The sequence below is a fragment of the Ailuropoda melanoleuca genome, chromosome 13 (genome assembly GCF_002007445.2).
Source record: "Ailuropoda melanoleuca isolate Jingjing chromosome 13, ASM200744v2, whole genome shotgun sequence".
NCBI lineage: Eukaryota > Metazoa > Chordata > Mammalia > Carnivora > Ursidae > Ailuropoda > Ailuropoda melanoleuca.
The window spans coordinates 28,989,025-29,011,556 of record NC_048230.1 but is presented as its reverse complement, the minus strand read 5'-3'; the positions used below and the strand labels follow the sequence as shown (position 1 = coordinate 29,011,556).

Genomic DNA, 22,532 nt, shown 5'->3' with positions numbered 1-22,532 from the left:
AGAACTAGGTGGCCTTTACTGACACGAGCGCAGGTGCCCAGCCGAGCGCGCCGGTCCTGCCAACCAGCCCACTCCAGCAAGTTCAGCTGTGCAGTGGCCACATCTGCTGTGAGGTCACCCGTAGTGACCCCTCCTGGCTGCTGCTCTGCTTCCAGAGACACAGAGCCGCCACGGGCCCCGGGGCTTGGGGTCAGAGGAACTCAGCGCACCCCTTTCCTGCCCCTTAGTCACGCGGCTGCATTCTCTTCATGCTTGAAGTGAGCTGCTTAGACTTATACGTGCACATTCTTAGGACCTTGATTTCGTCATCACTCAGAAGTGGGGATTCAACACCTACCTCGGAAAATTGCCAAAAGGATCAAAAGGGGAATGAGCGCTGAGGTGCCCAGTGAGCTGCAGGGGTCCGTCAGCTCGCGGCAGCGATTAACTGCCAGGGGCCTTCAAAGATGAGGCCGGCACCTACTGACCGCTGCCTCTGATCTGGGTTCCAGAGAACATTCTGCTTACCGGGCGGGGTCTTTGGGGAGGGCGTGGTTTTCGCTGGAATCCTGGTGGCATTGGCCTGGCCTTTCTGGCCTGGAGGGGCCGCTCCCCGGGGTGTGGCGATCTTCGTTCCGGTTTTACCGTCCGCCCCCTGCAAACCGAAGCGCGATACAGTGGTTTTTATGACTGGGAAAGGTTACTATCGCCTAGAGTCAACGCAAGCTCCACTCAACCTCCTTGACTCAGAGCGAGGCTAAGATTGGGGTGACCCTTTGCCTGCCAGATGCCACAAACATCTTCCATGATCTCAAGGGTTTGCCGGCTGCACCCAATCGCCAAGCGCCCTGACCACCGTGTGCTCCTGGAGGAACTGTCTGCATGAGTTCTCAGCATGGCTTGTGCTGTCGTGTTTTATAAAAAGGTAACAGAGCTTAGAGTGACGACTGGGCTCATCACCCACCCGGGGCGGAGGGATGGGCAGGCCATTCCTGTGTGGACAGCCATTTCCCGACTCTCCACAGGGATCCACCTGACTCATGGTTGTTGGTCTCACCAGAGGCCCCTGGGGACACTGGTGAACCTGACCGCAGGTGCTAACAGAGCTAGGTCATTTTCCTGTTCTCTCCCAAACAACCCTCAGGATTCGTGACTCCTGAGCACGCTAAGAGCCCTTGGCGGGGGTGAACTCCAGCGCCAATTAGCGAACTGGCCAACGGTTGAGAGCCGGTGTGCAAGCTGTCTGCTGACTGGGAGCAGTTACTGGATTTGACCTTGACACATAACACAACTGAAAAAAAACCCCTGACATTCATCAAAGATCACAGGATGGTTCAGCAGGGGAGTCCCCTCGCGGTACAGGCTCTGGGCCTGGCGCTGCATACGACCCACAAGGGGGCGATCTGGAAGCACTCCCAGTTAGGGCGGTGATTTTCAAACCAGGGCCCCCTCAGGAGCTGTAGGGGACTAACTGGAGCTGAGAAAAACAGTGCCACGCCCCCCTTGTCCCAGTTCAACCAGAATTTTCATTGTTCTATGTGGTGCTTCTATGTAAGAGTTTCTCTGAAGGAAGGTCTTTGTGGCTAAAAACAGCGTACATTTGAAAACCATACGAGAGCAGCCTGATTCTTTTCAGAGGTGGTTTCCTTACCTTGACTTTCATCTCCTTTGCTGCAGAACTGCCAGTTCGGGGTGTGACAGAAGAGACGTGTTTAGGAGAGGAAGATGACTCTGGGCACACGGCAGGGCTGGAGGGTTTGATCAAAGGGTCTGAGCTACCAGGAGTGGGGCGTTTGGGGCTAAGGCAAAGCCTAGTTTTCAGGGTTTTAGCAGAGGAAGGTGTGGATGTCTTAAACATAAACATAAATAAAATCAAAATAAAAGTCAGCACATGGGGGAAGGGAACAAACTGAAAAAGGACAGTAACTAAAAATAAACAAGGCAGGTAATGGTTTAAAGCAGTGATCTCCAAACTATCTGGATCAAGTACCCTTATCTGTCCTTCTTATCACTAAGGACTGAAAGTGTCCACACACCCTAACGTCCTTGTAGTTATTTATCAGTTAAGTACATATACTACGATGCCAACATATGATGTACATTATAAAACTTACGGATGACAGAACTTTTAAAAGAGAGGAGGGAAAAAAAATGGATAGAAGTTCTAGAATGTTCTTTAGGCCATTGGATCTTCTTGTGCTATACCCCTGCCACTTTGGAGACCACTGGTTTAAAGGTGTTTCATGCCTGAAGAGTTCATGGAGATCAACAAAGCATATGATTCTTAGGATGTTTTTCCAGAAACATCCCCAGTGTGTCATGGGTCATCCCTAGTGTGTCATGGGTCAGCAGGGCCCCACTTTCTGCTAAATATCACTAAATTCCAGGTGAGGAGCTCATGCTGGCCTGCTAACCCTTGGCCTTCTTCTGCCACATTGAAAGTATCACACTTGCTAACATCAGGATTGTGCCTATCCCAAGTCTTAAAGATTCTGCCTTATACCTCAGGTTACACGTGCACATGCATGCGTGCACACACACACACACTTTTCTGATTAAAGTCTCAAAACTAACGCTTCACTCTCTCTGGTGAATGCTAATCTGGCCAATGTCCACTCTTGAACACATTCCACCTAAGGAAAGAGCCTGCGTGAGGTAACCCAACAAGAGGCCATGGGGCTGGACGACCTCAGATGGCACTGCCCTTCAAGGAGAGGGAAACTAATGGACAGTGGTTGGGACCCATGGTTTGTCCTAACTGGCTCTGGGAGACTTTGACTGGGAAGCACGGCCCTGGTGCAGGAGGTGAGCTGGGAGGAGGAGGGGTCGCACCTCCAGGTATAAAACCATACGGCCTAGTCCAGAGGTGTTTCCAAGAGGGAGTCAGAGCTACCAAGCAAGGACCTTGGGTTTATTTCCTTGTCGCCCTCAGATCCCCCACCAAAATGGCAGAGGCCCTCTGTGCAGCCAGCCTTGGCAAAGAGGAGGGCCCAAGGGGTGGGGAAAGGGGTGAGGGGACAGACACAGGCTGAGGTCCTGGAATGGTGATAAGAAAAACTGGAGGTGGGTACTCCTCCTTTCCCTGCTGCACAGAGCCCCCTCCTGTGGGCACCACTCCCTACCTGGCCCAGGTTTGTGCAAGATCCGACCCCTCGCTGTCCAGAACAGGGATGTTGTCTCCACGTGTGCAAATGAATGAATGAACAGAATGCATGCATGCATGAGGCTGGGATTCCCCTGACACGCATCACGACCGGCTAGCAGCTCTTGCTACGGCCTCGCGCCTCTAGGGCAGAGCCCCCCAAGTCCGCGCAGGACCCTCAGCTGCCTCACTGGGTCTTGTAATGGCAAACCCAACGTCCTAGAGGGGAGGGGCAACACGTGCTACCCAACTCCTAGAGCTACCCTCTGCCTCTGAGGTCCCCACCAGGGCTCTGGGACGGATTAAGACCCAGATGTTTCAGGAAGAATTTATACTGGAAATTTTAGATGCCTTTACGAAAAATCGGTCTTCATCTAGGGCCACAGCGGGATTTTCCTGGGGAAATTCTACTGTGCGGTTACGGGAGATGCAAAGTCATGAAAGGAGGAAACTACAGCTGACGGGAAGCACTGAGAAAGCCAGCATGGTTCTGCATGCACTTTCAGTGGGAGCAGCCGCTTCATTCACTGTTCCTCAGGTTGGTTTTGAAGTCTGACTAAAGCTGGTGTCAAATTGGCGCCTTGGCAAGATTTCAAGATGGCGTCTACTGCACCGCTGCCCACTCGTCCACTTAGCATTTAGGGCATATATCAGCTTTCCCTTCCTCACCATCCTTCCCACCATACATCAGTCCCACTTGGAGCTCAGCAGCAACCAACCCACCTGCCTAGAGTTCTCAGAACACCCATCATCTCTTCATGCTTCTGGGCTTTGCTGTGCTGTTCCTACTCCTTGGAATGCTGTTCCCACCCCTTCCTCAGCAACTCTCCTTTATATCTCCTTCCCTGTCTGCCTCATAGGTCCCCTCTTCTAGGGCTTTTCCAGAACCCTCCACCTTAGGTTAGAGGTCACTTCCTTGATCAATGCTCCCTCAGCCACCTGAATAAGTGGTATTTTCTCTACACCTTAAGTATGTGTGTGTTCATGTATGTTCACTGAGCCTGGATCTGCAGTGGGAAGTGTGAGATGTGCAAACTTCAAACTTTATTGCAGAAAATTCAAATGTATCTTTGTTTACTATGAACATCTCATTTCAACTATGCTACCGGAACTGCCATGAGGAGCATGAATTCATTCACCTGCTGATCGCCCTTCCCCGGCATAAGCATCAAAGTGGATGAATGCTGGAATTTTAAAAGTTTGCATAAAAACACAAAGCACTTTTTAAATGACAGTCATCCTTCAGTGACCAAGGCTCCCCACATGTTAAAATTCAGATAAGCATGGCTTCTTGATAAACTTGATGTCGGCAGAGGTTCACGGTTTCGTCAGCTTACCTTGGCTTTTTTGTCCTCGGGTCCAGTCCCATCTTTGCCTTTACTGACCATGCGAGCTGATAAGATATAAAATGAGAATGTCTGTTACACCCATTTGCAGAGCTCATGGAAGGAGCTGGGTACAGCTGCGCTGGTTTCTCGGGATCGGCACAATGTGCTCTGTTCTGTTGGGCTGGGTGAAAACCCAGTGGATTTTCTTTCCCCTTGAATCTGTCTCTCATTGTTAGTATCAACACAGCACACTGGGGTCATTGCTTGGCGCACCCTGACAAGTGGGGGCAGCAGGCTGGCCGAAGGTGGGGACATGCAGAGGGGCCGTGGTGAAAACTCATCCAGGCACACGCGGGCACAGGGGCAATCAGGGAAGGTGGGCAGTGCAGGCCCCATCTCTCATAGGCTCCTTCCCTGTCTGCCAGGGTCAGCCTCTCCCAGCAGGGACCCACCCCACTCCAAGGAGGGGCATTTGGAAGACCCCGGGCCACAGATTGGGCAGCTCAGCTATGCTCCGACCCCCTGCAGGACTCCGATCCCTTACTCATGCTGTCACCCAGAGCTTGCCCCTAGATCGCTAATGGGGTCTCCGGTCACCAGCCCCAGCTGCCCCGCCCCCTGACAAGCCAGGTCCACCCCTGACCCAGCTGGGAAAGGTCTTCTCGCCACCTATGGGCCCTCCCAAGGGGACTAATCCTTGCTGTTTCCCCAAATTAGCTACAAACTAGCTACCATCAAACATTTTACAGATCTCTCGAGTTTAGAACCAAACCACTGCTGCTTTTGAGTGTAGAAAGCCACGCCCCATGGTGAAACATGTCTACCTGCATCCTAATTCCTCCCTCCCTTCTGTTGACATTCTTTGCTGAATATTGATTATAGATTTTCATCCTTGGTTTCAATATTGTATTCTCCCTGCCAAAAGGTCAGTGGGGCCTCCTGGAGCTTCCCACTGGCTTCCGGAGGCTGGATTTCTAGAGTGGCCGGATTGATGATCTAGCCCAGAGATTGTCACACATTACTGTGGCAGCAGAACCACTAAGACGGGTTGATAAAATGCAGATTCCTGGGCCCACGTGAGACTCTGTAAGCTCAAGGTGGGGCCTATGAATATGCATTTTAATAAGAGCCCCAGGTAGACCTGATTCATGTCTTTTGCCCAAATCAACCATCACCATCCAAGTCACAACAGAAGCATCTGCTAGATCTGCATTTCCCAAATTGGGTACTACTGAACAAGTTCTCTTCCAGGAGATGTTAGCAGGTCGGATCAAGTAAATTTGGGAAATCCATACTCTGTGTCTTTCTCAGAGGGTTATAATGTGCATTAGAATATTAAAGATTCTGACAAGTCCTGCTGCAGCAAACCTTGCTTAACTTTGCTTTGCCTGTTTTTCTCCAAACTTACTGGACCACAGAACTCCTTTTCCCCCGGACATGTCAATCAATAGCCAGTATGCAATAAAACACCATATCAGTTAACACTGTTATAATTTGCCAAGTCACAGTTATTTGTCACCTACTATTTTGGAATTTAGGATATTTTAAAATAGGATAATATAGGAATTTGGGGGGGTCTTAAATTTTAATATAAGTTCCTTTATGTACAACATTTCAAAGTTCTCGTCACAAGTAAAATCTTATAAAAATTTAACAAATGTTTGCAATTGACAGCTCAAGTAACATGGATTTCTGAGCCCTGTAAATAATTCCAACACACTAGAGGTCCTAAATGTATGAATACACCCGACTAGTAGCCATGAGGCCTCCACTGGCCTCCTCGTCTTCCTGACAGAGACCCCAACACGGGGGAACCTCCCCTACCACCTCTCCAGCTCCCGAAGGGCTGCTTGTGCCCAAGCAGGCTGGGGCTGAGGCCCCTGCAATCCCAGCATGGGGGTTCCCAGGCTCCCCCAAGGGAGGAAGAGAAGATTCAGACAGGAACGTTTTGTCTTTGCTCATTGTCTGCGCTGCCACAAGACAGGGTGGGTAGGGGTGGGGGCTGTTGGACCGAAGGCTCAGCTTGGGCTCCGGGCTACCCCCAAATGCTCGTGTGTATATCATCTGCTACATGTGATGTTTTGTCCATTGACAAGAGCAGCAGAAGACAGGCTCATGCCAGCATCTCTGGTCTCCAAGGGCATACTTCAGAACCTTCCAGAAGGCACTGTGCTGAACAGGGAAGAGCATGACTTTCAAAGCAGACCCACCTGGATTCTGAACGTGGCTCTGTCACTTACTACTTGGTGACCTTCAGCAAGTTACTTGACCTCCCTGAAACTGCTTCCTCGTGTGCAAAGTGGGGCGAATTATGCCCTCTTGGAAAGGTCGAAAGGGTTCTAGACAATGAATTTAGGGCACATAATCAGCCCTCAAAAGTGGACCAGCTGTTATCCGCTCTGTGGAGGGCAGCACACCAGCCCCCTGTGGGCTGATGGACCGCTGTGGATCTTTTGGGGGGCCAGAGAAATGGAGGGTGGAAAGCACTGGGTGGGGTGTTGGTGACATGCAGCATGGTGGGCAAGCATGAGAAGAGCGCGTGCTACCAGAGCCTGAGGGGCAGGACACGGCTGCGGGGGGGTAAGCAGCAGTGCCCAGGTGGTGGGTTTAGTGACTCTCCTTAGGAACCTTGGAAGCAGCGGGAGTCAAGCAGGGGCTGGAAGCTCAGTGGCAGTGCCTACAGCCTGGGTGCCACATAAGGTCACCAGGAAGGAGCGAAGGAGCTCAAGACACAGACCTTTGAGCTGAGGGACCCGGCTGACGGGCTTTCCTGGCAGAACAGCGGCAGGCTGCTTTTCAGAAGGTTCTGGAAGGTCAGTCTTTTTTGTGTCCTCTCCCTCAGAAGGGCCCTGGGGCTCTTGCTCCTCTCCAGGGGGCCCTGGAAGGGCAGCCCCTTCCAAATCCAGCTCTGAATGTCCCTGTTCCTTCTGCACGTTGGCTTTGATTTCCACGTGGAAGGTGAACTTGGGGGGCGTGTCCTGCCCTTCCACTGTGGGCCCTGCGCTGGGCCCGTGGGGCTCTGAGGCCTTGAGCTCTGTGGAGACGTTGGAGAGGAAATCGACAGGGAGGCGGATGGCACCCTCAGCTGGGAAACCGGGGAAGCCAGCGGCTCCTCTGGAAACTGTGGGGGGGTGTGGCCCGCCTTGGGTGGGGGAGCTCTGCAGACCTGGGGAGACCTGGGAAGGAGGGGAGTCCTGAGGCGAGGACTCGTCCACATCACGATCTTCGTCGACTTCCTTGCCCCCCCGCCTCTCTTTGCATTGGTCCCCCTTCAGAGGTGGCCCCTCCTGGCGCAGGTCTCCCAAAAGCTGGTGCTCCAGCGGCTCCAAACCATGGCAACTGCTCTCTGTGTCCTCAGGTTCTGTCCCCAAAGGCTGGCGTGTGGTCTCCCTGGGGCCATCAGGCTCAATGGGAGCCCCAGGTGTGTAGGACACATGCTGGCCCATCAGACCTAGGGTGCCTGGGTCAGCGGCCTCACCTGGATGGTGCCCTGGCTCCCCGAGGAGGCTCTCCTGGACAGCCTTGACACTCCCGGACTCCATCTGGAGATATCCAGGGGAGGTGGACTTTGGAAAGGCCAGACCCCCCTTGACCCCATCCCCTGGTTTTGGTCCCCACTCCTGGTGGGGCTCCTGAGGGCCTCTTGTTGGAGAAGGTGGTTCACAGATGGGGTGATGCTGGGAATGGCAGGAGACCATCAGTGCCGGGGCCTCTGGCTGTTTCTCCCCCAGAGGCAGCACAGAGTCCCCAGAAGCTTCTCTGCCGTGTTCAGGCTGATCCTGAGAACTAAGCCCATTGGCCGGGGTCCTCTCAGGTACCTCGCTCTGCTGGCCAGGAACTCTCAACTCCTCTGGGTTTGAAGAGGCAGCAGTGACAAAAGGTTGGCAAGGACACATTAATTGTTTAAGAGAGAGAACGCACTCTTGAAGTAAGAAAAGGACATTTAAACAGCATCACAAGCCCAACTAACAAAGAAAAAGGAGCGTGCACTCTGGGCTCATCCTTGTTGCTTTCCATTGCTCAGAATGAAAGCTCTGTTGGTCTGCTAACACCGACTCACTGGACGATGCTGGGTGGGCAGGCATCTCCCCTCTCTGGGCCTCAGTTTCCTCATCTGTAAAAGGGGTGCTCAGACCTGGTGACCTCCAAGGCCCCATTTAGCGCCAGCGTTGTTCCTCTGCCTCCCACGGGCTCTGGGTGGGCTCAGAGCATGTCAGCACCTCCAGGGCTGCCAAGCCCACTGTGGGACTGCCTTGTGATGAATCTCCTAGGCTACGGAAGCTTCTCCTTCTCTGCAGGACACTGAGCTTCTTGAAGTTTCTGGCCTCTAGATAGGACCTGACTTGGGTGCAGTGAGGATACACTTTCCTCTCCCTCTCTCTATTTCCCCTTTCTGCAAAATGAAGCCAGCAGGTACCCATAAACCAACCCGGCCTTATGATTTGGAAAATGTCCAAATTCATCATCACCAGGGTTTGAGTCTTTACTATCAGACCTGCCACAAGGTTCCTACAAACAGAAGCACGATTCAGATTTATCCGCGTCATGGATCGCTGATGGGCCTTTTGCATAAGGCGAAGCAGACCACTGTGGCAGGAAAGGGCTCTGCATGACAAAGGCATTGCCTGCCAATGAGACCACTGTTTTCAGCCCGTTCCACAACTAGCAGTTGGTGGAAGGCACACTTCACACTTTCTGGCTCATTAGTGCGCTGTTCACGTGAGCCCACCTTAGAGCACCAGACCGTGTATTAAGGACAGGAGAGTCACACTCTTTGGTACTCCTAAACAACATCCTTTGTTTTTTTTTTAAATTCCCAACCTTCACACTTCCCATCTAGTCCCAGCAGAACAACTCACACAACTCCACAGCTCTCCTCTAAACAAAACCTAGAACCCCAAAGATTCAGGGTATTGGAGGAGCGGAGGGGAGGGAGGCGGGGAATGCACGTGGGCACACAGTCGTGTGGCCATGGACACACCTCCCATGTGACCGCCCTCTCTCCCCAGCCAGGTGGAGTCCGTGTAGCTGCCAGAGGGCTCACTACCAAGAAGCCAGCCACAGCTCACCTCCACCCCCACCCTCCTGCCAGGGCCTCGCGCTCACGGTCTCCCTCATTTCGTGTTCCTGGCATCAACCACGGTGCCTGCCCTTCCAACAATGATCAATAAAGGAATCCTGCATGGGTGAACTGGTGTCAGGCAGATAGGCTCGTTTCTGCTTTCCACAGTGTCTGCAGGCACCTTCCTGGGGCCGTCGGTCAGTCTCCGGGGAGAACAGCCCGAACAACAGATGATCTGAGCAGGTGCCTCAGCGCCATGATGCCTCATCAACCAACCAGCTCGACAGACCAGAGGCTGTGCACGGTAGGCGCTAGTCTCTATACCTCCTTGGCGGGCCAGGTCTTCCTGCCTTCTGGAAAAAGCTTTCCTCCCAGAGCCTCCTAGAAATTGCTCGTGGTCAGGATGGGACTGTACTGATAGACCGTAAGACTGCAAATGACCCTCATGAAAAAAGAGACGAAGGCCCCAAACATAAATACTAAACACACCTTGAAAAGTCATCAATAATTGATTGTATGTATGTATTTGACTGAACGTAACATCACACATATACTTCTGGAGGAAGGAGCCAGGCTGGGAGAATATTCTATTCAATTCCTAGAATACTATGTAGTGCTCAGTAATACACATAGCAATCATCTGGGTGGGAGGGTGGGGGGCGCGGTCAGAGGCAAACCGTATCTGGGCAACCCGTGTGAAGGCCTCTGGACTCTGGATAAACGGTCCCCTCACATCGCCCTCAGGAGGCCCAGTCCTTGTGACACAGAGGAAATATCTACCCCCGGGCGTGAGCAGGACACGGGTAAGGCCTTCGCACATCTAACACTCAGCTCACTGCACACCATCCTGAAACACCCTCGTCTGTCTTAGGTGAACTTCATGAACCCGGGCTGCCAAAGGTTTGCCTTCTCCTCTGGAAACTGCAAGAAGATCTAGTAACGGGGCTTTTGTTACAAGGCTCTTCCTCAATCCAAAAACAGACGACAGGCCTTTGGGAAATAAGATGTGTTTGTGGATTACAAATGTGTCCAAGCTTCACACGGTTTCACCGGAGGGAAGTGGACCAGCAGTGTGGACCAGCAGTCCCCATCAGGGCATGAGGTGTTGGTCTTGGGAGCAGAGGTAGAAACCTCCATGTTTTCACAGATTTGGTGCCCACTTCCCACGGCAAAGGTCTACCTGGCGTTCATCTTTCTATCTACACGATTCTGGGCCACTGACGCAAAAATGGAAAAATTCAGTGAGCACAAAAATGAAGTTCCCACAAAAGATGTTGGCCAGATCTTTCCATTGCATGGAATATGTCATAGGGGCAAAGACATAGCCTGCAATAAAAATGTGTAGGAAGGGGCACCTGGGTGGCTCAGTCTGTTAAGCGTCTGCCTTCAGCTCAGGTCATGATCTCAGGGTCCTGGGATCGAGCCCCGCGTCAGGCTCCCTGCTCAGCGGGAAGCCTGCTTCTCCCTCTCCCTCTGCCTGCCGCTCCCCCTGCTTGTGCTCTCTCTCTCAAATAAATAAATGAAATCTTTAAAGAAAATTCGTAGGAAAAACCTCAAATCCACTTCTTCCTATGGGAATAAATGACCATTTCCAGAGGTTATAAAAGCCTCTGATTTTACCTATGTCGAAAATTGTGACCTAAAAGAAACAAGAGGCAGGGTTCTCATTATGTAATGCACAGGCTGGGGTTCCCTCTTACATTGATTATCCCTTCTAATATTTTTTGAAGCTCTTTGTAAGCCTAAGAATGAAAACACGCCTCTCCATGCCATGTGAGTTGAGAACGTTAGCATGCTATGGGGCACGCCCCTCTCACCTGTAGCTGAGCTTCAAAAAACCCTCAGTGAGACACTTCTTTGGGCCCAGAGTCCTGCTAAAGCCAGCTGGCCCCAGCGGCAGCACTAAATGTTGGACAAATCCTACATCACTTTCCAGAGAAAGAACGGTGTCTTCCTAGCTCTTTTGCAATCTAGAAACTTCCACATGATACAGAACACTCTCAAGTTCACTGACACAGTGAGCGACAGAAAACGAACCCAGAGGTCTCCACTTATATCAGAGGTCTCCACTTCCTGAGATAAGGGATCTTTAGGATTTATAAAATTAAGTTCTTAAAACACTTGTGCTAAACGATTACATAAAGTTGGTTTCCTTGAACACGGCAGTTTGGGTCCCTGAGAAGAGTATCACAATGAGGTCTGAAGGCTGCACAGGAGAAAGTTGAGAAGAATGAGCTTGGTGGGGATATGGCTGAAGCCCTGCTCCCGGGACAGGCCAGAGCGCAGCCTGGAGAGGAAATCACTTGTCATGCGTCTCTGTTTCTGTTGGGACATTCTTTCTTGACTCCCCAACTGAAGAGCTTAGGAATCACTCAGAAATTGTGTTGGGGGGAAAAAGGGGGACTAGAGCTCTTTCTGTATCCGATTAGCCCATCCTTGATGAGAGCCAACTCCTAGAAATCTCCTGGCCCTGTGAAGTAGGGCCCGGGTACAAATTCTCTTTACAGGGTAGAGCCCCTCTGAGTGTTTCCATCACCCTCCTCCCAGCCCCCAAGTCGTGGTCGGCGATTCTAGCTCACTGACCTTGAGTCACGTGTCCAGCAGCTTGGTCTTCCAGGCTGGGGGTGTCTCCAATGCCTGCTTCCTCAGCTGCTTTATGTCAGCAAATGAAGAAGACAGAAGCAAAGACAGTTACTGTTTGCCAGAAACAAAGCTCTTTGCATTTTCCGGTATTTTTCCAAGAACATTCAGGAAAGGCACATCTTTATGAGTACCAGGGGATTGCCCCCCTGGCTCTTTGCAAATATTATTGCTGGGGATTGGGATGAAAGCAGATTACTCAGTGAACCCCACTGCACCCACACACCTTCCACGTGACCCTGATCCTGTAGGAAAGACCTTCTCCACAGTGGGCCCGGGGTCCCGAGCGCCCCGCTCAACCAAGACACACAGGATGGGTGAGGTCAGAGAGGCAGTCTGCTGCTCAGCCGCTGATGCTGGAACCATGTCTGAGCAGCCAGTGCGCTCCCGGCCCCATCCAGGGCTCCGGGGGCACCGAGGATACAAGGAAGCACTAGTTGCTGGGGCCGTGAGTCACATCCAGGCTGGGGTTCACAACCATCGTTTACTTAACCTCTCTGCACCTGTTTGCTCATCTAGACCCCAGGTGATGATACTCGCTTGTCTCGTAGGACGACGGTAGTGAGGGTTAGTATGAGAATTTGTGTGACTGTGTTTAGCGATGTGCTGGGAGTTTGGAAGGTGCCCCAAAGCTGTTCGGTTTCTTGTCTCCACACTGATGGGCAAACCCCTCTAACCACATGCTAGGAGGAAGTGCCACCTGGTTAGAAGGAGGCAGTGGTGCCAGCGGGCAGCTTTTAGGGCATCTTGGGCTCCTGCTCAGGGAGCCACAGCTCACTCTGAATGAAGAAGACCACATCTTCAACAGCACCAAAATCAGTAAGCTTTACTGCAGTGCCAATTTCTGCACCATGAAGACCCAGGACATTGCTCCAGGACGACACATACAACCATCCAGAAGAAAGAGTCTATAAAGCACGTTGGCCACTCGTTGACGCGCGCTTGCCTCGTGACCCCAGAAGAACCAACCTGCCCCAATGGACAGGGACAGAGAAGCTACCACCCCAAAGAAATGCCTACAAGTTGCTGGCTGGGCCACCACGCTCTTCTCCCCGTCCTCCGATGTTTCAGATTTTGCACCTACAACAGAAATGCCAAGTTACCAGCACGGGCCCACCCTGGAGAGCATGGATGAGGGAAAAGAAGATTCTTGAGGTCGCTGGACAGCTGCATGGTGGCCTTATAAACACCTAGCCCGTGGGCTGTCGCAGAACAGCTGTAGTGAGGGTGGGAGGGGGCTGGCAGCCGGCTCCCCATCTGCCAGATCATAAACACGATCACCCTCTGGGCCCCACCAGCTGACACTGTGCCACCCGTGAGTTCAAATGGTGACAGGGTTGAATATCCTGGCCCTGGAGCATGTCAGAAATTGAAGGCTGCTGATAACTTTGATACCCGTTCCCCCCAAGTTCCCAGCAAGGGGAGTGGTGCTCCAAGAAGCCAAAGGGGGCAGGTTGGGTGTGTGACTGTGGCTGGGCCATCATGTTACTCCGCGGCCTCTCTCTATCCCTGAAGCCCCCAGAGGCAGGGCCTCCCATCCCAGCAAGGCAGGGATTCCCGCAGTGGGGTGGCCATACTGCACCCCCAAATGGACCTCAAAAGAGAAGTTTCATCAGCACGCCAGGACACAGCAACTGTGACACGCCAAAGCAAGGACTGAACTAGGGTACACATCATCCAAGACGATAGTTGGAAAAAAGTCCCCCAAATCTGAAGCCTCCCTACCTCGATGAGGATGTAGAGGGTCGAGAGGGGGGCTTGGGAGTGTGGAGGACATCTACATGGCCACCTCTCATCTCAGTCCAGTGGAAGGGTTCAAGGCACCACTTGGAGACACTTGATGTGTGTCCCCTGTGGTTACAACATGGCGGACTGCTGCCAGAATCCCACCTGGGAAAATGAGGAGAGATGGACTCTCCCTGCTTTGGGGGCAGAGCGAAGGGACGTGGCTGCAGCCCATGCGGTCAGTCTACACACTCCAAGTTTGCTTGGCAAAGAATGCCCGTGTGTCTCCCACAGACCCAACACGAGCCCAGGGCAGTAGTCATGTGGCGACACCTTGGACCATGGCCGGTAGGCCAGCAACAGAAGCCAGCCAACCCAGCACAAGGAAGGCTGGAGGTGGATCTTCAGATTCCAAGGCACCGAGGAGAGTGAAGTGTCTGCTGGAAGCTAGTGTGGGGGAGGGACCTGCAGGGGGAGAACTGGGATGGAGGGGCTGGAAGAGCTCCAAACAGGTGCCCATGAGAGAGTCAGCTTTAAACACGGCTAAACGTGTGAAGCTGGCCCACAGTGGTGCCAATCCAGGATGAATTTTCCTGCCACCCATCTCCCCTGCCTTCCTAGTCCCAGAGGGGAGGGCTGCAACCCCAAATGAGCTTGGGTTACTGCAACAAACCGGACCTGCCACCCAGCACTCGAGGACTGCGTTTGTGACTGAGCAGACCACAGTACTTTGATTACCTAGAAGTGATGATGAAGTCAAGGGCAGGCTACGGCTTTCACCCTGGGAGGGGAAGGGCTCCCCCACTGAGTAAGCTGCATCGGGACGGGGGAGACAAAAATCACGGTATCCAAGCCCTGACCCCATGAGTCATTCCACGGCCTTCAAACGACCTTCACTGTCCAGGACGCGGCCCCGCCTCTCTCCATTTCAAAAGACCAACCACCAAAGCAGAAACCACTTTGAGGAGTCGGGGGCTGCTGGACCTCCGCGTGGGCGTTCTCCACAAACAGCTCCGAGAAAAGGCTGCTGTTTCCCAAATGGCTGCCGTGAGCACTGTCTTTAGGGAGGAAAGGAGACTCCTGTCTGGGGACCTTTCCCCCACCCCCCATTGCTTGCGCAGTCCCTCCAGAAGTCTTCTGCCTGTCTTGCTGAGCACCCTGCAAATCACGCCAACAGCTGAATCTTCATGTAAGCCCAAAGAGGAGGCTGAGAAGGGGATGACAGCAAGCTCTCTGGGCCGAGCTGGCCACTTCCGAAGGGCATGGGCAGCACTGAGGGCCACTGGCGGCCCTGAGGTCACTACTATTTCTGGTGGGTGCCCTGATGGAACTACTCCCATCATCTGTGTTGACAGGACAGTCTAGTCACGCCTGTTCTATGCAAACACGTTTGAAAGAACAGCCCTGGAAATGGATGCTAGATCACCTTGCTGAACTGCTTAGGGGCTGTTCCATTAAGATCCTCCAAAGGTGTGGGTCAGTCATCTGGCCCTGCCACACACGTGGGTGCCCCTGGGGGCAGACTGCCCACTAGGAGGTGACTCTGTCACTGGGCAGAGTCCTGGTAGGAGGGGGGACCGAGCTCAGGGGTGAGGAAGGCAGAATCTGCCACGGGTCTGCCTCAGAAGCCCTGGCAGAGAGCCCTGAGTTGACGTGGTGGCTGAGATGGGAAAGGAGAAGCTGGAAGGATTCCAGAAGGTCCTCTGTCCTCTGAGAGGCTGGCAGACAGCCACAGAAGCAACAGGGCATCAAGGCACCAAGCTCAGAACAACCTGAGATGCCCAGACGCCGGCATCCACCCACGTGGCTGCCTCGCTCGAGGAGAGCCTCACCCCTGTTCACACCCACTCCTCCAAGCAGGGCAGTCGGGCATGCGGCAAGGGTCTCTTCCACCCCGCCATGGGAGTCACCCTCACCTGTGGCTCCTTCTGGGATCTCCGTGTGGGGCTGAGCGGCCGCCTGCTCGCCGGGGGCTCCCTCATCCACTAAGGGTGCGGTCACGTCTGAAAACCGAGAGTCGCCTTAGGGGGGCTAGGATGAGCCAGGCCAAGCCCCTCACCTTACTTCTAGTGTGGGAGCAGGCAGGGGCGGGGAGGCAGGAAGTGACTCAGCGGCATGCAAACAGCAACTCCACAAAGCAGGGCCCAGAGCCGTGCTCCTGCCTGATGTCTCCAGCAGGAAGCACATTTGTATCCTGCTTGGTGGCACTGGCTCATGAGACATCCAGGCCATCTGCTGGGGACAGTCCCCATATAAACACTGCAGCAAGAGAGACCGCTGGGGGTGGGCCCAGGTGCTTTTAAAGAAGGCAGGTTGAAAATCAGATGATTGCTGTGAGGCTTTGAGCAAGACTTTGTCCTCAGGGTCTCAGTTTCCTCATCTGCGAGGTGGGAGTATCATTGCCAGGTGACCTGCAAGTTCTCTCCCAGCTCCAAGCCCCCTGTCCTCTGAGACCATGACTGATGGTTGGAAGCACAGACTCCCCAGGGCCGGGGTGGGGGGCGACGAACAGGTTGGTCCTGTTCAGAGTTGGGTGCTTGACAACAGTCCTTGACAACAGATGGTCCACCTTCAGAGCAGAGGCCAGAGGTAAAAACCCACCAGCAGGAATAGCTGTCAGCCTCTCGTCAGGGTGAACACTTCCAAATCAGCAGTCCTCCCCGAGCACCGGCCTGGCACACTTCCAGGCTGTTGCAGGCAGACATAAGGAGTTGTCAGCTTTGAAAGCTTTCCAAGAGCCTGAGTCAGTTTAGTCGAATGGAACCCATTTTAATTATGGTCATCTCGGGAGCAGCAGAGCAGCCTGGCAAAGCCCACCCCTAGCAGAACCCCTCTCCTTGTGGGGTGGGAGTGGAAGTTCTCGGGGCCCACACATGTACAGGATCCAAAGGGCAGCAAGATTTGGCTGGAAGATTCTTCCAGAATAATGTTGATGGGAGAGCTGAAAACCATGATTTGGGAGACTGCCATGAAGTCTGGCGTTAGGCTTTGAGGACCTTCGCAGGGCGGTAGCAACTTGCAAAACTGTCCTAACAAGATCAGCAGGAAATGTCTTGCATCACCAGCTCTAAGAAGAAGAGCAAAGAGCGCTAGGCCTTGGGTATTCTCCTCACTAGGGTGAGAACCACGGTGGGGGGGGCACGCCCACTTTCTCCCCTATAAATGCACCCTTATACCAAGCAACTGGCAGGCACTTTCTGAATTCATTCAAAAGTGGACACTTGGGGAGATGCTGGGCCAGGTTCTCATGCTGTGACAGCCTCCAAAGTCATGGGCAGGGCCAGGAGAAGTGCTGAGAAGCCTCCTGGGGGATGGATGGAGAGCTAGAAGGGCAGATACCACGACTGGTTACTCAAAAGCCATCCTGAATGCCCCTCTCCCTTGATTTCTCCTAGTGAGTCGGAAAGCAAGATGTACCACGTTCTAGCCTCCTGCTTATAGCCGGGGAAGCCATGCAACTCAGTTCTGGCCAGTGAGACATAAGTGGGAATCAGCTAGCTGGGGCTTATCGGAAAACACTTGCTTTCCTAATAAAAAGGGAACACATTTGGTTTCAGGGCCCTTTTGGCCACTTTGCTTTGCTACTTTCTTCCTGCTCTGAAGGCAGATGTAATGCTTGGAAGTGCAGCAGCCATCTTGTCACCGTGAAGCAACAATCCAACTCTTCAGGATGGCAGCAGATAAAGACAGAAGAGTACTGATGACCCTGGGGACCTGCTGCCCTCCAGATGTCTTATTATGTGAGACATAGAAACCTTTTCATATCTATGCCACAGCTAGTTGGGTTTTCCATGATCTGAAATCAAATGCAGTCTCGATGGACATGGACAGGAAGCAAGAGCAGGTGGTCAAAATCAGGACCAAGGAGCTCTTCAGGAAATACACGGGGAGCTTTATAATAACCTAGACACCAAATATCCAGAGAGGACAGGTTAGAAGATGTGCTGGAACTAACACCCTGGCCAAGGTCCAGAGGACTGGGCCAAGCCCAGAGCCCAAGAAATGAAGGATACTAAACCAGACCAGTCCCAACATATGAGCTTGGAGATGTGCACTGAGCCGGTCCTTTCCTCAGCCCAATGGCTGCTCTGGGACCTGGTGGCTCCTGAGAGAAGAGCAAGGTGGGTGGGGGCTTCTGAAGGAGTGCAGGAAGGACAATCAACACGGAGCAGGGGCTTTGTGGAGCTGAGCTCAGGCCCCGCTTTGCCACAGATCCCGGCCTCTGCAAATGCGGCCACCTCAAAGCGCGCACACGGCGGTGCCCAAATCTGGCCCTGGTGAGCAAGGTGTCAAAGCAGGGCTTGGCTCCCGCCAAATTCCGGGGCCCAAGCGCATCCTGCAAAGCACTGGAGAAGCATGTCTCTCAGCCGGAGGGAGAGGTGGCAGCAAACGCAGCCAGGAAGGGTGGCACGCAGGGCTGAAAGCATGGCTAAGCGCAGGCTGGAGGCATGGAGCGGCTGTCTGAATGAAGCAATGAGAGGAGGGCCCACCTTCGGCCGTCGGCGTGCTCTTAGCATCAGAGGTTTCAGAGCCCGGTTCCTCAGATCCGTCATCGGCGGGGGTCTGCAGGGGAGATTCTGGAACATACACAAGGAGCCCCTCAGAACGGCGGCCTCTACCCACCCCTCCTTTTGGCTTCAGGAGGAAATGGGGAGCAGTGTCTTTCTGAAAATCCCCCAGCGTGGAACCCAGATGGATGGGACGTGGCCACATGATAAATTCACCAGGGGGACCCATCCCACCCCCACCCCAATACAACTGTGTCCCCACACCAGGGTCATCAGGCAAAGACGCACATTCCCAGGCGAGAAGAGAAACTGCCTTTTAATCAGCTGGAGGTTTCAAAGGAGGCAAGGGCTCTTATATTGACAAAAGGGCGGCTGATACGTAGAGCCAAGCCGCAAATAAACCCACTGCTGTGTCTTTCCTGACGGAGAGGTTCATGGGAGATCACTACCACCCGTCGATGACAAGTAGACACCTAGAAAAACACTCCAATCCAACTCGTTCCTCTGAAAAGGCATGAGCTCAGGGCAGACACATGCCTTCCAACAGGACTTCCGGCTGTGTGTCTGGACTCAACTCAGCTCCTTTCACAGAAAGAGCTCCAAGTACTGACTGACAGGACCAAAATCACACCTGAAATGTCAGCCACTGTTACCTACAAGAAAACTGTCCTTTCAGTATCCGAGCCAAGGAGGCTCTGGTAGGCTCCGGGAAAGCCACTCCACCCAGGGTGGGGCAGCCTTGGAGACGGTTTCAGGACAGGGTCTGGAAGGGCTGGTTTGTGCATGAAGAAGAACCCCCAAATGAGAAAAGGCAAGTCGTGTTCAACTGCACTGTGAGATCACACCCCCTTTGCTAAAATGCCGGCACTGAGTACCCAGCCCTGGGGGTGACCATCCGGCCAAAAGAAGGGTTCATTCTAAACAAATTTCCAGCACACACACAGCAGCCTGGTCCCCGGGGTTGCAAAACCCTGGGAACTGCCTTAAGAAGGCTTTGGACAAGGGGCGCCTGGGTGGCACAGCGGTTAAGCTTCTGCCTTCGGCTCAGGGCGTGATCCCGGCGTTATGGGATCGAGCCCCACATCAGGCTCTTCTGCTATGAGCCTGCTTCTTCCTCTCCCACTCCCCCTGCTTGTGTTCCCTCTCTCACTGGCTGTCTCTATCTCTGTCAAATAAATAAATAAAATCTTTAAAAAAAAAAAAAAGGCGGCTTTGGACAAATGGTGAGGAAGCATATGCAGACTGTCTTCTGGGTTTACTAACCAGCCTTGACTGTCTGAGCACAGGGGCATAAGGCACGAGAGTGTCCCAAGCATGCTTGTCCCCGGAACAGCCCCTCTCCTGCTCAGTCCAAGCCTGCCGTCCTCACCATTTGCATTAACTTTGGTACATTTCTTGGAGGGAGGGAAAGAAGGAGGAAGAAGCCTCTTCTGAATGTCTTATCTGAATGGTCTAAGAAGTTAACCCATTAACACCTTTTAATTCCTTAGGGTGCTTTATTCTATCAGTTAACCACCTGTCCCCTCCCCTATCTGGCAGTTTGGCTGTATCGAGTCCTTGTCCAACTGGGAGCATCCAGGTAAATACTCTTCGTTCTAGTGTTTTACATGTGGTTCTTGTTATTATTCAAAACAGTCTGTCACTTACCTAAAACGTTGCTAGTAAAGTGACACCTTCTGCCAAGTCATACCGCTCATTCTCCATATAAAAATAACTCATTCTAAATCCTTAGAAGCAAGAATAAATTTGAGGAGAACTTTGGAAATCTCTTAAGTATCACTTGCTTTCTTGGGAAGTATATTCTTTGGGTAAGTAATCTACAAATGTTTTCCTCTCACAGCAGTGACAAAAAGGTTAGCAACTTAAATTTTGCATATATATATATGTTTTAGCATAGATCTTCTGACCATGTTTTATGTTAAAGAATTGAGTGACTTTTAGGAAACACACTTAGTTTTTTTTTGACGTATAAGAAAAAGGGACTTTTTACGCATTTTTTTATTATGTTCAGTGGTAGGCATCATTAGTTTTTGATGTAGTGTTCAACGATTCATTAGTTACATATAACACCCAGTGCTCATCACGACACGTGTGTTCCTTAATGCCCAGCACCCTGCTACCCCCTCCCCTCTGAAACCCCCAGTCTGTTTCCTGGGGTCCAGTCTCTCATGGTTCATCTCCGAGGAAACATACTTTAGACAACTCTGAGACACAACAGAACTTGGTAAACTTGTCCTAACTTTACAAATTGAATTTAATTTCCCCTCCAAAAAGTAGGAATGGTAAAAACCACTTTTCATCCTAGGCTTTTTTTTTTTTTTAATGAAATTTTTATGTGAGAGCAGTTTTAGATTTACAGAAAACATGCAAAGATACTCCAGGGAATATACCCCATACCCAGCTTCCCCAATTATTAACATCCTACATTATTATGGTACATTCTTTGCAACACTGTATATATTTTAAATTTAATTTTTAAAGCAGCCTACTCTAAATAGAGCACAATTCATACAGGGCAGAATTCAGTACGTGGGATTTTAAGTTGGATTTCACCCACGAGGGGTTCCCAGGGGACCTGGCTGTGTGACAAGGGGTAAAACGGACAACAAGGAGCTGAGCAGCCCATGACTTGGAGAGGGAACCCTGCCTGTCATCTGTCAACCAGGGAAAGTAACACCTGCCCTCAGCACTTACTGGGAGCACTGCCTGAGACACTGGTGCCTGCGGCCTTGGCAGTCCTAGAATTCTTCTACAAAAGTGCCCGAATTACCATTTTAAGGAAGCTCCCTTACAAGCAGGGTGGCCACAGACTTTATTACCCAAATCGGGACTCCTGAGTGTGGAAGTAGCGATGGAGATCATGACACAGAACAGACTTGCGCGGGGATGTGTGGGCTCAGGTCCTCAGAGAAGGAGCTCTTAGGGCCCCAGTCAGGGGGTCAGGGGGTCAGGGAACAAGGCAAACTCTGGCCCCCACCCCAACCTGCCTCACCCAGGGAGGGCTGCAGGGAGAACGCTGGGATGCCACTAACCTTTGGGATTGAGGTCCTGGGGGCCACCACCCCTCTCATTCCACACGCCTGGGGTCAGGGTGGGAAGAGAAAAGGGGAAGGGGCTGTAGAGGGAGGGGGTGTGGGGGGAGAAACAGGAGAAAGAAAAACAAGGTAGGAAGAGAAAGAGGGAAGGAGGAAAAGGAGAATGTGGGAGAGGAGGAGACAGTGGGGACAAAGGGAGGAAGGGAGCGAGCAGGACTGAAAGGAGAAAGCAGATTTCCTCATGGCCCTCCATGGGAGCCTCACCTTAGCAACTCTGGCTGGAGCTGGGCTATGGCCTGGAAGAGGTCAGAATGCACATTTTTTTCTCCACCATTTGGAGCCTGACATCAGGAGGGCAGGTCTGGCCCCCTGGGACACTTGGCTGGCTGGCATGGATACTTCCCCTCATTCCCCTCCTCTAGCACCTGGGGCTGGGAAGCCCTAAGAAGGCCAGAGGGCAGCCTCTGAGTTCCCCAGGATAACGTACCCACTCTTCCTTCACCTCCTCCAGCCGGGAGCCCACTTGTCTGATCCCCGGGTTCTTATGACCCCTATGACCTCTGCTTAAACAGAGACAAAAGTCGCCTTTGGAACCAGGCCCACGAGAAGTCCTGCAAGTAGGGATTATTGCTCCTTCCCCAACCCAGGGGACCTCCAGGTGACCCCACCTCCTGCAGGGAACCTTCCTGGACAGATGCACCCAGAAGAAGACGCCTTCCATCTTGGAGCTCTGCCACTTACGGCCACTACTCCATACCCCAGGCTGCAAAGTGCTTTTTTATTATTTTTAGCATTAACGGAGAACAAACAGCAGGCTGTTTGCTATTCTGTCTCCTTAGAAATGGGTCTGGAGGGCAGGGACGGAATCCTTACACTGGGGCGGCTTGGAGCTGCTGGCAGAGGACCGCATCCGAAGCAGGAGAGAGGGTGTGGTGTTCTCCACGGGCCTCCCCGACTCCGTGGTCAGTGAAATGGAACACATGGGTTTGGCAGGGGAGAGGAGGGGGCCCAGACAATTTGGCCCAAAGACTGTATTAGAATATTTAGAGGTTTTGAGGATGCAGCTTGTTAGTACAGGTACGGCAGGAATCCCAGGGCTGACCGACTCTTGCT

At 52.5% G+C, this 22,532-nt stretch overlaps 1 protein-coding gene across 1 annotated transcript in view; it reads right to left on the bottom strand.

Moving 5' to 3' along the window:
• MAPT (microtubule associated protein tau) overlaps positions 1–22,532 on the bottom strand; it is a 94,695-nt gene that overhangs the window by 21,188 nt on the left and 50,975 nt on the right. Inside the window, exons 3-10 of the mRNA XM_034640404.1 lie at positions 18,367–18,453; positions 15,793–15,879; positions 12,095–12,160; positions 11,365–11,366; positions 7,187–7,991; positions 4,459–4,514; positions 1,631–1,828; positions 508–634 (exon numbers count right to left, since the gene is read on the bottom strand). Coding sequence (XP_034496295.1) covers positions 508–634; positions 1,631–1,828; positions 4,459–4,514; positions 7,187–7,991; positions 11,365–11,366; positions 12,095–12,160; positions 15,793–15,879; positions 18,367–18,453 — 1,428 coding nt within the window. The remainder of the gene's footprint in view (positions 1–507; positions 635–1,630; positions 1,829–4,458; positions 4,515–7,186; positions 7,992–11,364; positions 11,367–12,094; positions 12,161–15,792; positions 15,880–18,366; positions 18,454–22,532) is intronic.